Source organism: Procambarus clarkii, chromosome 25, assembly GCF_040958095.1.
Source record: "Procambarus clarkii isolate CNS0578487 chromosome 25, FALCON_Pclarkii_2.0, whole genome shotgun sequence".
Classification (NCBI taxonomy): Eukaryota; Metazoa; Arthropoda; class Malacostraca; order Decapoda; family Cambaridae; genus Procambarus; species Procambarus clarkii.
The window spans coordinates 28,088,026-28,101,819 of record NC_091174.1 but is presented as its reverse complement, the minus strand read 5'-3'; the positions used below and the strand labels follow the sequence as shown (position 1 = coordinate 28,101,819).

General features: G+C 45.7%; 1 protein-coding gene across 1 annotated transcript in view; it reads right to left on the bottom strand.

Annotated features, from left to right (window-relative positions):
- LOC123753543 (carbonic anhydrase-related protein 10-like) overlaps positions 1-13,794 on the bottom strand; it is a 279,994-nt gene that overhangs the window by 20,033 nt on the left and 246,167 nt on the right. Inside the window, exon 5 of the mRNA XM_069331362.1 lies at positions 7,977-8,154. Within this exon, the coding sequence (XP_069187463.1) occupies positions 7,977-8,154 (178 nt within the window). The remainder of the gene's footprint in view (positions 1-7,976; positions 8,155-13,794) is intronic.

Genomic DNA, 13,794 nt, shown 5'->3' with positions numbered 1-13,794 from the left:
CTAGGGGACACAGGTGGAAATTGAGGGCCCAAATGGGCCATATAGACGTTAGAATTAATTTGTTCAGTGTCAGAATAGTAGACAAATAGAATGCATTAGGAAGTGATGTGGTTGAGGCTGACTCCATACACAGTTTCAAATGTAAATATGATAGAGCCCAATAGGCTCAGGAACCTGTACATCAGTCCATTGACAGTTGAGAGGCGGGACCAAAGAGCCAGAGCTCAACCCCCGCAAGCACAACTAGGTAAGTACAACTAGGTAAGTACACACACACACACACACACACACACACACACACACACACACACACACACACACACACTCACTCACACACACACACACACACACACATACACACACACACACACACACACACACACACATGCTGCTGGACGTGGCAACAAGAAACTTTCTAAGCCAGCATACCAAAGAGCCAACAAGAATGAGAGGAGAAGATGAACCAGCAATGCTTGATTTGATATTTACCCTAAATGAATGGGATATAAGGGAAGTTAAGATGGAAGCGCCCTTGGGAATGAGTGACCACAGTGTATTGAACTTTGAGTACCTGGTAGAGCTAGGACTTATCTCCCCCCAAAAAGAACTAGGAATCAAAAGGCTGGCATACCGAAAGGGGAATTATGATCAGATGAGAAGTTTCCTAAGGGAATTACCTTGGGACACAGACCTCAGAGACAAGTCTGTACAGGGTATGATGGACTATGTTACCCAAAAGTGTCAGGAGGCAGTAAACAGGTTCATCCCGGCCCAAAGGGAAAAATCCGAGAAGCAACAAAAGAATCCATGGTATAATAGGGCATGTATGGAAGCGAAGAAACTGAACAAGAAGGCGTGGAGGAACTTCCGGAATAACAGAACACCAGAAAGCAGGGAGAGATACCAGAGAACCAGGAATGAGTACGTCAGGGTGAGAAGAGAAGCAGAGAAAATTTTTGAAAATGATATAGCAAACAAAGCCAAGACCGAACCAAAGCTACTCCACAGTCACATCAGAAGGAAAACAACAGTGAAAGAACAGGTATTGAAACTTAGAACAGGCGAGGACAGGTATACAGAGAATGACAGAGAGGTGTGTGAGGAACTCAACAAGAGGTTCCAGGAGGTCTTCACAATAGAACAGGGTGAGGTCACTGTGCTAGGAGAAAGGGAGGTAAACCAGGCGGCCTTGGAGGAGTTCGAAATTACGAGAGAGGAGGTCAAGAGACACCTGCTGGATCTGGATGTTAGAAAGGCGGTTGGTCCAGATGGGATCTCACCATGGGTACTGAAAGAGTGTGCAGAGGCACTTTGCTTGCCACTCTCCATAGTGTATAGTAAATCACTAGAGACGGGAGACCTACCAGAAATATGGAAGACGGCGAATGTGGTCCCAATATACAAAAAGGGCGACAGACAAGAGGCACTGAACTACAGGCCAGTGTCCTTGACTTGTATACCATGCAAGGTGATGGAGAAGATCGTGAGAAAAAACCTGGTAACACATCTGGAGAGAAGGGACTTCGTGACAAATCGCCAACATGGATTCAGGGAGGGTAAATCTTGCCTTACAGGCTTGATAGAATTCTACGATCAGGTGACACAGATTAAGCAAGAAAGAGAGGGCTGGGCGGACTGCATTTTCTTGGATTGTCGGAAAGCCTTTGACACAGTACCGCATAAGAGGCTGGTACATAAGCTGGAGAGACAGGCAGGTGTAGCTGGTAAGGTGCTCCAGTGGATAAGGGAGTATCTAAGCAATAGGAAGCAGAGAGTTACGGTGAGGGGTGAGACCTCCGATTGGCGTGAAGTCACCAGTGGAGTCCCACAGGGCTCTGTACTCGGTCCTATCTTGTTTCTGATATATGTAAATGATCTCCCGGAGGGTATCGATTCATTTCTCTCAATGTTTGCGGACGATGCTAAAATTATGAGAAGGATTAAAACAGAAGAGGACTGTTTGAGGCTTCAAGAAGACCTAGACAAGCTGAAGGAATGGTCGAACAAATGGTTGTTAGAGTTTAACCCAACCAAATGTAATGTAATGAAGATAGGTGTAGGGAGCAGGAGGCCAGATACAAGGTATCATCTGGGAGAGGAAATTCTTCAGGAGTCAGAGAAGGAAAAAGACTTGGGGGTTGATATCACGCCAGACCTGTCTCCTGCAGCACATATCAAGCGGATAACATCAGCGGCATATGCCAGGCTGGCCAACATACGAACGGCATTCAGAAACTTGTGTAAAGAATCATTCAGAACTTTGTATACCACATATGTCAGGCCAATCTTGGAGTATGCAGCCCCAGCATGGAGTCCATATCTAGTCAAGGATAAGACTAAACTGGAAAAGGTTCAAAGGTTTGCCACCAGACTAGTACCCGAGCTGAGAGGTTTGAGCTACGAGGAGAGACTACGGGAATTAAACCTCACTTCGCTGGAAGACAGAAGAGTTAGGGGGGACATGATCACCACATTCAAGATTCTGAAGGGGATTGATAGGGTAGATAAAGACAGTCTATTTAACACAAGGGGAACACGCACAAGGGGACACAGGTGGAAACTGAGTGCCCAAATGAGCCACAGAGATATTAGAAAGAACTTTTTTAGTGTCAGAGTGGTTGACAAATGGAATGCATTAGGGGGTGATGTGGTGGAGGCTGACTCCATACACAGTTTCAAGTGTAGATATGACAGAGCCCGATAGGCTCAGGAATCTGTACACCTGTTGATTGACGGTTGAGAGGCGGGACCAAAGAGCCAGAGCTCAACCCCCGCAAACACAACTAGGTGAGTACAACTAGGTGAGTACACACACACACACACACACACACACACACACACACACACACACACACACACACACACACACACACACACACACACACACACACACACGTCACAACTTGTCTTGTGACCATCGTGTTGGGTGGACGTTGGGTTGGGAGCTCCTGGTTCACTAGTGGAGTGGGAGGGGTAATCAGGCAACTTCGAAGTGAAAAAGTGTGTACAAGTGAATGAAAAAACCTTGGGTTTTGACCAAAGCCATAAGGTAGTGAAGAAAATCAGTTTAAATAGCGTAATTCAAAATAGTTGAGGAAGTACTGTGGCAGTGTGCAGTGTGGAGCGGACCTCACCGACCCCTGACCGCGTGACCTCACCCCCGGCAGCAACCCTTCTACCACCACGTGGGACGACGCTTGGAGATTCACTCACCTATTGTGTTAGCAGGACGGTAAGATACTTGGAACCCCTGTGGGTAAGGTTGCATTATAGCAATGACTAGGTCAGGAAGGGCGTCTAGGTCCAACAGTATTATGATTGAGGAAGAAGATAGGTTTGTGGAGAAGATGATTGGGAAATTTGTAGAGAAGAGGGATGTTTGGATAGATGATCTAATCCAGGGGATTAAAAGTGAAGTCTTTAATAAGATACAGGACGAGGTTCAAAGACTCAAACAAGAGTTTATGGATTATATTCAAGAGGAAATCAGGAAGAGCAGGGTAGAATGGCAAGGAGAAATATCTAGGCTTACTAATGAATTTGGCAGGAATAAGGGAAGCTTGGCAGGGGAAGGGGGAGTAGTAGTAGGTGGAGTAGCGGGTGTGGGAGGGGTGGGGGTCAGCCAGGGAGGGGGCCACCAGCATGACCCTGAACTGAGAAAGAGGACAATCATAATCCATGGATTGCTTGAAGCCAGGGCACCATCGAGGCAGGAAAGGAAGGAGATTGAGGATTTGGAGCTACAGGGGATCTTGAGAGACATGAGAGCCCAGATGGCAGGGAATGAGGTGCAAGTCCAACGACGCATTGGGCCATACAACTGTAACAGGAAACAACCTGTCCTGGTACAGTTCACTAACGAAGAGGCAGTGGATTACATACTGCATCACAAACACTTACTCAGAGGTAGCGAAAATTACTACAACGTATATATTGACAAATTCATGACGAAGGAGGAGCAGATAGCCCACAGAGCAAGCAAACAACAATACAACTCTTCCCATTTGAGCGTAGCTACACACACCCCAGTGCTAATCAACCCCATGCTAACTAGCTCACACCTGCTTCTCAGGTCACTCCTTCCCCAAATCAGCTGCCCCTGCTTATCTCCCCAACACCTCCCTTGACCTGTCTGACCCCACTGCAGTTAAATTCATCCCACATTCCAAGGACCCCCTCATCACCTCAACCTCCAAAACCCGTCCGGCCCTCATCCCCTCAACCCCCAAAACCCACCCAGCCCTCATCCCCTCAACCCCAAGAACCCACCCAGCCCTCATCCCCTCAACACCCAAAACCAACCCAGCCCTCACCCCTCCTCATCCCCTCTCCTTCCATGTGACCCCCCACCCTTGCGAGGGGGGTGGGAGGTTCCTCCCCACTGTCCAGGAATTATTAATTTGGCTAAGTAGCTGCGGTCTTAATCCCTTGACCTTTCTTAGATATGTGATCCATAGTCTGTCTACTTAACATGTACTTCCAATCATCATTCGTTAAGTGTTGTAGTAATGATCCTCTAGCTAATAATTCCTACTAACTTGTGGATTACAACACCACCCCCTCTATATTTCCCCCTCCCAACCTCTCAACCTCTATCTGACTCCCAACCTTACGCTATCTCCCAACCCCTCTATGCCCTCCCTAATCTTTAGACCCAGTATGCCCTTCCTACTCCAGACCTACCTACCCAGGCCCTACCCCAGACCCTCCTACCTACCTTCCAAGAAGCCCAGCCCCCATTAGCCCCCCAAGCACCCCTCCTGACCTCTTTCACCCCCCATACACCCCCCAGACCCCCCCCCCCCAGATGCCCTTAGGATCCCCCCAGATGCCCTTAGGATCCCCCCGGACATCCCCCGGATCCTCCCCGCCCCCAGTCATCCCCCAGATCCCCCAGATCCCCCCTGCCCCCAGTCACCCCCAGACACCTCCCAGATCCCCCCAGACCCCCAGAGAAAGGGGGAACTCTGATACAAGAGTTTCCATGAAGAATCTCAAGGTTTGGTACACCAATGCTGATGGGGTATCTAATAAAGCAGAAGAGATAAAAGAAAGAGTGAGTGAAGCAGATCCTGACATAGTTGCAATTGTGGAAACTAAAATTAATGACATGATCTCAGATGCAATCTTTCCTGAAGAGTACCAGGTGATATGAAAAGAGAGGACACAGAGACAGGGAGGGGGAGTGGCACTTCTAATAAAGCGGAAATGGAAGTTTGAAGGCCTGGGAAATCGAGTTACCGCTTCATACATGGAACTCTGACAGTAGATGGGAGGAAGAGTGTGATCTTGGTAATCTACAATCCCCCACCAAATAGTAGAAGACCCAGGCAGGAGTATGATGACAACAACAAGGCATTTATAGATGAACTGCAGAAGGCAGCAACACTAGCCCACAGAATGAGAGCGAAGCTGCTGATCATGGGGGACCTAAATCATGTAGAGATAAATTGGGAATCAAGGAATCCCCATGGAGGGGACGAAACGTGGGGAGCAAAATTAGTAGATGTTATAGACAGGAATTTCCTAACACAACATGTGAAGGAAGATATAAGGGAAAGAGGAGGAGATGCACCGAGCCTATTAGACCTGATTTTCACCCAGAACGTAGAAGATATCGAGAATTTAGAGCATGAAATACCTCTAGGGGCCAGTGACCATTGTGTCCTAGTCTTTGACTACATGATGGAATTCAAACTTATGACCATGGGACAAGAGATCTGGGAAAGGAGAGTTGACTACAGGAAAGGGGACTATAAGAGGATAAGGGACTATCTGGGTGAAGTGCAGTGGGAGGAAGAAATTAGAGGAAAAACAGTCCAAGATATGATGGACCTAGTCATACAGAAATGCCAGGAGGCCGAAGAGAGATTTATACCAACAGTAAAGGGAAAAAATATGAAGGAATATAATAACCCATGGTTTAATAGACAGTGTCAGGAAGCAAAAATGGCCAGCAGGCGGGAGTGGAGGAAGTACAGAAGACAAAGGACAGAGGACAACAGGATCAGATACAACAGAGCTAGGAACGATTACATTAACATAAGACGAACATCGGAAAGGGACTATGAGAACGATATTGCAATCAAAGCGAAAAAACAACCTAAATTACTACACAGTCATATAAGAAGAAAAATGTCGGTAAACGACCAAGTGACAAGACTAAGGAAGACAGAGGGGGGCATATACTGAAAGTGACAAGGAAATCTGCGAGGCACTGAATGCCAGTTTCCATGGAGTGTTCACTACCGAGCCTGAGCAGCTCCCATTGTTGGAAGGGGTTACCCTAGATGAAAGACTATCAGATATAGAGGTGACAGCAGAGGAGGTAATGAAACAGTTCACAACTCTAGATGCAACTAAAGCAGATGGACCAGACAAAGTATCACCGTGGATACTAAAAGAAGCAGCGCAGGCCCTCAGCGTTCCTCTGGCAATGCTCTTTAATGAGTCACTTATGTCTGTAGAATTGCCCAGTTGCTGGAAGAAGGCAAATGTCGTGCCGATCTTCACGAAAGGTGATAGGGAGGAGGCACTTAACTATAGACCTGTATCATTGACAAGCATCCCCTGTAAAATACTGGAAAGAATAATTAGGCTACGACTGGTTGCACACCTGGAGAACATTAGGTTTGTGAACAAACATCAACATGGGTTCTGGACAGGGAAACCGTGCCTAACAAACCTTCTGGAATTCTATGATAAAATAACGAGGACAAGACAGGACAGACTGCATATTTCTGGACTGCCAAAAAGCCTTTGATACAGTGCCGCACATGAGACTGCTGTTCAAGCTCGAGAGGCAGGCAGGGGTGGGGGGAAAGGTCCTAGCATGGATAAGGAACTACCTAACAGGAAGGAGCCAAAGAGTTACGGTAAGGGGCGAGAAGTCGGACTGGCGAACATTAACAAGTGGAGTACCACAAGGATCGGTGCTAGGACTAATTCTATTTCTTGTATATGTTAACGACATGTTTACAGGCGTAGAGTCCTACATGTCAATGTTTGCGAATGACGCAAAGTTGATGAGAAGAGTTGTAACAGATGAGGATTGTAGGATCCTCCAAGAGGACCTGAACAAGTTGCAGAGATGGCCAGAGAAATGGCTACTGGAATTCAACACGAGCAAATGTAAAGTTATGGAAATGGGACTAGGAGATAGGAGACCAAAGGGACAATACACAATGAAGGGGAACAGCCTACTTGTGACGACGCGCGAAAGAGACCTGGGGGTGGACGTAACACCTAATCTATCTCCTGAGGCACATATAAATAGGATAACGACAGCAGCGTACTCTACACTGACAAAAGTTAGAACATCATTCAGAAACCAAAGTAAGGAGGCATTTAGGGCGCTTTACACTGCCTACGTGAGGCCAGTCTTAGAGTATGCCGCCTCATCATGGAGTCCCCATCTGATGAAGCATATAATGAAACTGGAAAAGGTTCAGAGGTTTGCAACGAGACTCGTTCCAGAGCTACGAGGGATGGGGTATGAGGAGCGCCTGAGGGAACTGTGCCTTACGACACTAGAAAGAAGAAGGGAGAGGGGGGACATGATAGGAACGTATAAGATACTCAGAGGGATTGACAGAGTGGACATAGTCGAAATGTTCACGCGGAATAGTAACAGAACGAGGGGACATGGAAGGAAGCTTGAAACTCAGATGAGTCACAGAGATGTTAGGAAGTTTTCTTTTAGCGTGAGAGTAGTGGGGAAATGGAATGCACTTCAGGGACAGGTTGTGGAAGCAAATACTATTCATAATTTTAAAACCAGGTATGATAGGGAAATGGGACAGGAGTCATTGCTGTAAACAACCGATGCTCGAAAGGCGGGATCCAAGAGTCAATGCTCGATCCTGCAGACACAACTAGGTGAGTATAACTAGGTGAGTACACGTACACACACACACCGGAGGGAATTGCTATGTCGTGGAAAATCTTCAGAATACCGAGAGTTATCAATGCCTCACCTGCGTAGAACATCTCCCGGTGCATGGTGGGACAGCCCTTACTCCGGTGGGCGTTGGTGAAGTCGATGTTGGTTCTGACGGTCCTGTGGTGCAGGGGCTTCACGGGACGGTAGTTGTTCGCCATCTTCGCCTTCGGAGATTTCTGATCTCCCTGCATCAGTAGCCGTAGGGCGTAGAGCTGCAGGGAGGAGCATAAGCGAGAGAACAACTGGTTAGGAGTACGTAGAGTAGCAGTGGAAGTAGTGCATAGAGCTACAAGGAAAATGAGCTCATGGAACATCAGGGAAGACGAATACGTAGTGCTGCAGAGGGAATGAGATCATAGAGTTACCGAGGTACATAGCCCGCAGGGGGTGTGCAGGATACAGAGCTTACAGAGCTGTAGAGAGGAGTGCTTACAGTGGAAGGACATGAGAACACTTGGTGTTGAGCGAGCCAAACAGAACACCCATCAGAAAAAGACATTATCCTTTGTTTATTTCCCATCTGTGAGTTATTGTATTTACTTGAAAATTACTGAATATCATTTTCAGTTATTGGAGTTTAATGACCAAACATCACGTCAGAAGATGGAGAAACGACGACGTTTCGGTCCGTCCTGAACCATTATCAAGTTGTGTGTCAGTTACAGGGAGAAACTACTAAGTCTCTCACACGACATGATTGTCGTCCAGGACGGAGCGAAACGTCGATCTCTTTTCCATCTTCTGATGTGTGGTATGATCATCATATGTGTGGTATGATCATCATATGTGTGGTTTGATCACCATATGTGTGGTTTGATCATCATATGTGTGGTATGATCATCATATGTGTGGTTTGATCATCATATGTGTGGTTTGATCATCATATGTGTGGTTTGATCATCATATGTGTGGTGCGATCATCATATGTATGGTTTAATCATCATATGTGTGGTTTGATCATCATATGTGTGGTGCGATCATCATATGTGTGGTGCGATCATCATATGTGTGGTTTGATCATGATATGTGTGGTTTGATCATTATATGTGTGGTTTGATCATCATATGTGTGGTTTGATCACCATATGTGTGGTGCGATCATCATACATTTAACCCCGTTATTGTGACTCTTCGTCTGTATTGGTGTTTCACTTTCAGGGTGTTCCAACTTGCTGTAGTTGGAACACTACAGCAAGTCGTAGTGTTGTAATGTTCCAACTCACTACATTTTGGTCGCCAAACGTTCCATTATTGAGGAAACATTGATCAGTTTCATTGTTTGTCGTACTTAATTAAATTAGGCGGTATTATGACCAGAGAGATTTTTATGAAAGGTGGCGAAAGGGAGATGTTTGAGAGGTGGTGAAAGGGAGATGTTTGAGAGGTACTGGAGGAGAGGAGGAGGGAGACGGGTGAGGGATGGATGGGTGGTGCGAGGGGAGTGGGGGGGCGGAATAGACGGATCAGGGATGGAGGACGGGAGGGAGCGCAAGGTGAGGGATGGAAGAATGGAAAAGGAACGTCATCCAAAGGAAATGTAAACGTGTAAGGTCATCCGGACAGCCCCTCACAAGATGGGTATGGAGTTCTCCTCCCCTGACCACATGGATATGGGGTTCACTGCCAATCAGAACTTGACTATGGGCGACACTGCTACTCACAGGATGAGTAAGGCATCCGCTAGCACTGACAGAAGAGAAATGACTCCCACCACCACTCACAGGCTGGGAATGGCATCCATCATTCCCCACAACCCATCCTCGCCGGATTAAAATGCCGTCCACTACCACTTAATGGAGGGAAATGGCGTGGCCTCTCCGGCACGAATCCAGGACCCAATAAGCCGGATGCTGAAAGCCATTCCAGCTAAAAACGGAGAGAGGGAACCAGCCATCCCGCCGCAAAAATGATTGAGAAAAGCTTTGAAAAGGTTGTGAGAAACAGGGAGTGGAGGCGACTGAGAGGTGAGATCTGTTTCTATTATAAAATCGCCAGGGACTCGACCTGACGTTGGGAAAGTTTGCGGGTTTCACTGTGCCGTGTGAAGAATGATGGAGCATCTGCGCTACAAGGGTGATGGAGAATATAGAGACAAGAAACCATGGATGCGACGGTGATGGAGAAGAAGATTGAGGGAGAAGAAGCCAATGTGAACAGGGCGAGGGAGGTACAGGAGGAAGAACAATAAAGCAATTTCTGCGGGAAGACAGAGAGGCAATGAGCAATCTGTTGCGAGAGTTATGGGGAAGGGAAGGGAACTATCAGGACAAAGCGCCAAGACATTACGACTATATAGCCCATGGAAGTGATCAGGATATTAAGATATGGATTTGGGATGGGACCGGGGGTGGGGGGAGAGAGGGTGGAAGAAATGGTGCCCATCCACTTAGACGGTCGAGGATTGAACGCCGACCTGCATGAAGCGAGACCGCCGCCATACCGTCCAGCCTAAGTGCTTGGAATTATGGAGAAGAAAGACAGAATCCTTGTTACATGAGATATACGCCATATCTCATGTAACAAGACAGAATCCTTGTTACATGAGATATGGCGCAGTGAGAAGGAATCTATAATGCAGCAGTAATGGAGAACCAAATGAGCGGACAAACACCAGAGGTACACGTAAGAGCTGAGAAACACAGGAATAATTAAAAAAAATGTATCATGAAAAACTGTGGAACACGAAGATATAAAACACACTTGGCAGCTCAGCTCATGAGATGAGAGACAAATTTGAAAAACGTGATGTCACTTGAAAGACAGCACTAAATGCCAGATTATATATGATTGATATAAAAACTTTACATAAAAAAGCTTTTCGAAATGCATGAGGGAAGAGAAATGGATGAAGGTATTGCGACAAGAATAAATAACGGGACAGAGAAGTCAAATGTATCATAATATTACTTAGATAAGGGTTTTGTTATTATATACAAGACAATAGTTGGGAAAACAGTTGCATATATTACGAAATTGAGAGAGAGCGAGAGAGAGAGAGAGAGAGGGAAAAGAGAGAGAAAAGAGAGAGAAAAGAGAAAGAGAGAGAGAGAGAGAGAAAGAAAGAAAGAAAGAGAGAAAGAAAGAAAGAAAGAGAGAGAGAGAGAGAGAGAGAGAGAGAGAGAGAGAGAGAGAGAGAGAGAGAGAGAGAGAGAGAGAGAGAGAGAGAGAGAGAGAGAGAGGGTATGAATACAGCTGCTGGAAATACACAGTAGAGAATGGTCGGAAAAGCCGACAATCTGGTGACCGCAACTTGACATGCGATTTGCTGATTGACACGATAAACCAGCAATTTACCATGTGTGGAAGTCACTCGCAACTCAGCTAATCGTCTCAACCTCTGTAGACCATTAGAGAGTGCATGAAGACTAGATTTAAACACAATATGTAGGCCACACCTTCAAGATGTTATCACGTAGATATTCTCATCTTTTAGCAGAGGGGTCTGGTCTTGGGGACAGGCAGACTTGTCTAATTGCTGCTTTCCTTATTAACTTTGGGGACCAAAGTATGTCTGTCGGACTAACGGAAAGGTCCTGCTTGAGTCTCCTGTTTTTGATTCATTTATATGTTGTTCACTATGAATATACATTTTCTAAATATTTGCACTTATCATACGTAATTTATATATAATTATACATATCAATGTGTTCCAAAAATCTTTGCAGTGGGGGAGGAGGGAAGAGTTGCAGTTTTCTTCACTATATATGTACATACCAAGCCTATTGATGTTGTTCATGACGAAATTATGTTTTGCAAACGTTGTATAATTCTCAATGCCTTAAAACTAGAGAGGGCAATGGCTAAGCCTTACTGGTGCATCCCAAATCACCTTCCTGATAAACGATCTTACTCATTACAAATGCAACATTACTGACAGCACATTATAATTATCAAGGGCGACATCAGCAGGTATCTCCTACAGAGGAATTTAAAAGAACTCTTGGCAACAATGGACCAGAATTTTTTTTTTACATCATTCCCAACTCTTGTATCAGTTCTTCCCTTGATCCTGTCATCAGTGACCTGCCTGCATGTCAGGCTAGTTACTTATACCTGCCACTAATATTTCATTACTCTGCTTCTTTCGACAGAATGGGACGAAGAAATAAATTCTCACATCCTGGTTCTGGGACAAGGGGAACTGTCCAGCCCTCTGTTCAGACGTAGGAGTCACATAATGGAGTTCCTTACTCTAGGGATCCGTGAACAGCCAAGTAAATAACTTAACAAACTGGATCACCAACACAAGTACATCCCTCACAGGCAGCATGAGACCAAGCCTTCGGATTACGCCTTGTTGGGCTAATGATGCCAGGAAGTAGCAAAGGCAAAAGCAAAGTCTTGGGGAGATATGAAAGACATTCTTCCGATCACAACAGCAATATTCACAGTGACGCTTGTATTATTTAAAAAGAGATTAGTACTGGGACATCTGTTAACGAGAATCACAAATAGGAAGAAAAGTGGCACCAAAAATATACGGATCCATAATCTAGTAGTCTCTGGTCAAAGATTAGCATAAATATTCATCCTCACTAAATCGAGAAGATGGGACTGTTGCGTCAGGGAATTAAGAAAAGTTGACCAACTGCAGATATTTTTTCTGGAATTGTAAAATAATACAAGCCCATCATGTCGAATGATGACTTCCATAGTTTGACTCAAGCACTGTATCATAGCTGTCAGTAGTGGCCATTAATTTCCTTAAATCACTCGACATATGTAAGATGTTACGAAGTCAATTTCCACAGCAGCTGAATGTTGCATATTGAGTTGAGATGGTGTTCATCCGTACATAAGTTCAACCAGCAGGAATGCAATTGTCTTTGAATCTATAATATTGTTGGATAGATGAAGCGTGTCTGGTGTCTTTGTGAAGCTGAAGCCACCACGAGAGTCATCATTGTATAATATGGGCTTTGTGCTCCCATTGAGAGATTAGCCAATTACACAATGAAACATTACAAGGAGAGGAGCGCCAGGAAGAGCAACATCTTAGTATATAGAGACTGGATTTTCTCCTCAGGCAGAAGGAGGAGATTTAAAAGCTCAGGTCATTCACTTACGGTCGATGAAGACCATTGATATTTCAGTGACGTCATGGTCTACATCACCAATAATGTGTATGAAAGGCGGTAAAATTGCCTACCTCTGATTTGCATATCGTGAGAAAGCTTTTGGGTTCTGGCTGCAGGCAGGAGCGCAACAACCATTCTGTAACCAAGCCCTCCACAAGGCACTTGGGTGGTGGATTGTTCTCTACTAGACGATAAACATCTTTCATAATTCCACTAAGTTGAAACGTCAAATTATACCAGAAGATGCTTATTACTATATCGTGCAAACGGCCAGAATCACGACAGTAAAATTAGAGACGTAACAAGGTGATCTAGTGACCTAAGGAAGAGCACAAGATGGTGAGAGAAGAGAAAGAACGTGGCCCAAAGTGCTGCCCCATAATTATGGTCATTTTAAGTCATCACTGGCATTAGAAGCCTAGATGATTTGCAGCAACAATTGCACCATTGTGACGCATTGCCGCATTGCTGTCCATGAATTAGCCTTGGTGGAACACCTATGAGAGGAGTTGATCACCGAGCATGCGCTACCCACCAATGAATCATTGCTACCACCTGTTCATTAGGGTCTCTAGAGTTCGCCGTGTGAGGGTGTGTGCTGTACGCCTCACTCATTGTTGACCCGGCTGTTGAGGTGTACACACCAGGGGCGCAGCCCACCGGTTGTTTTAAGTTGGCATTATGGGGACCCCCCTTCCCCCTATTCTCCGTTCGGAGACCATTGGCCTGGAGTTTTCGGGCCGAGCGTCATATCTTGCTGTGGAAATTATTCTGT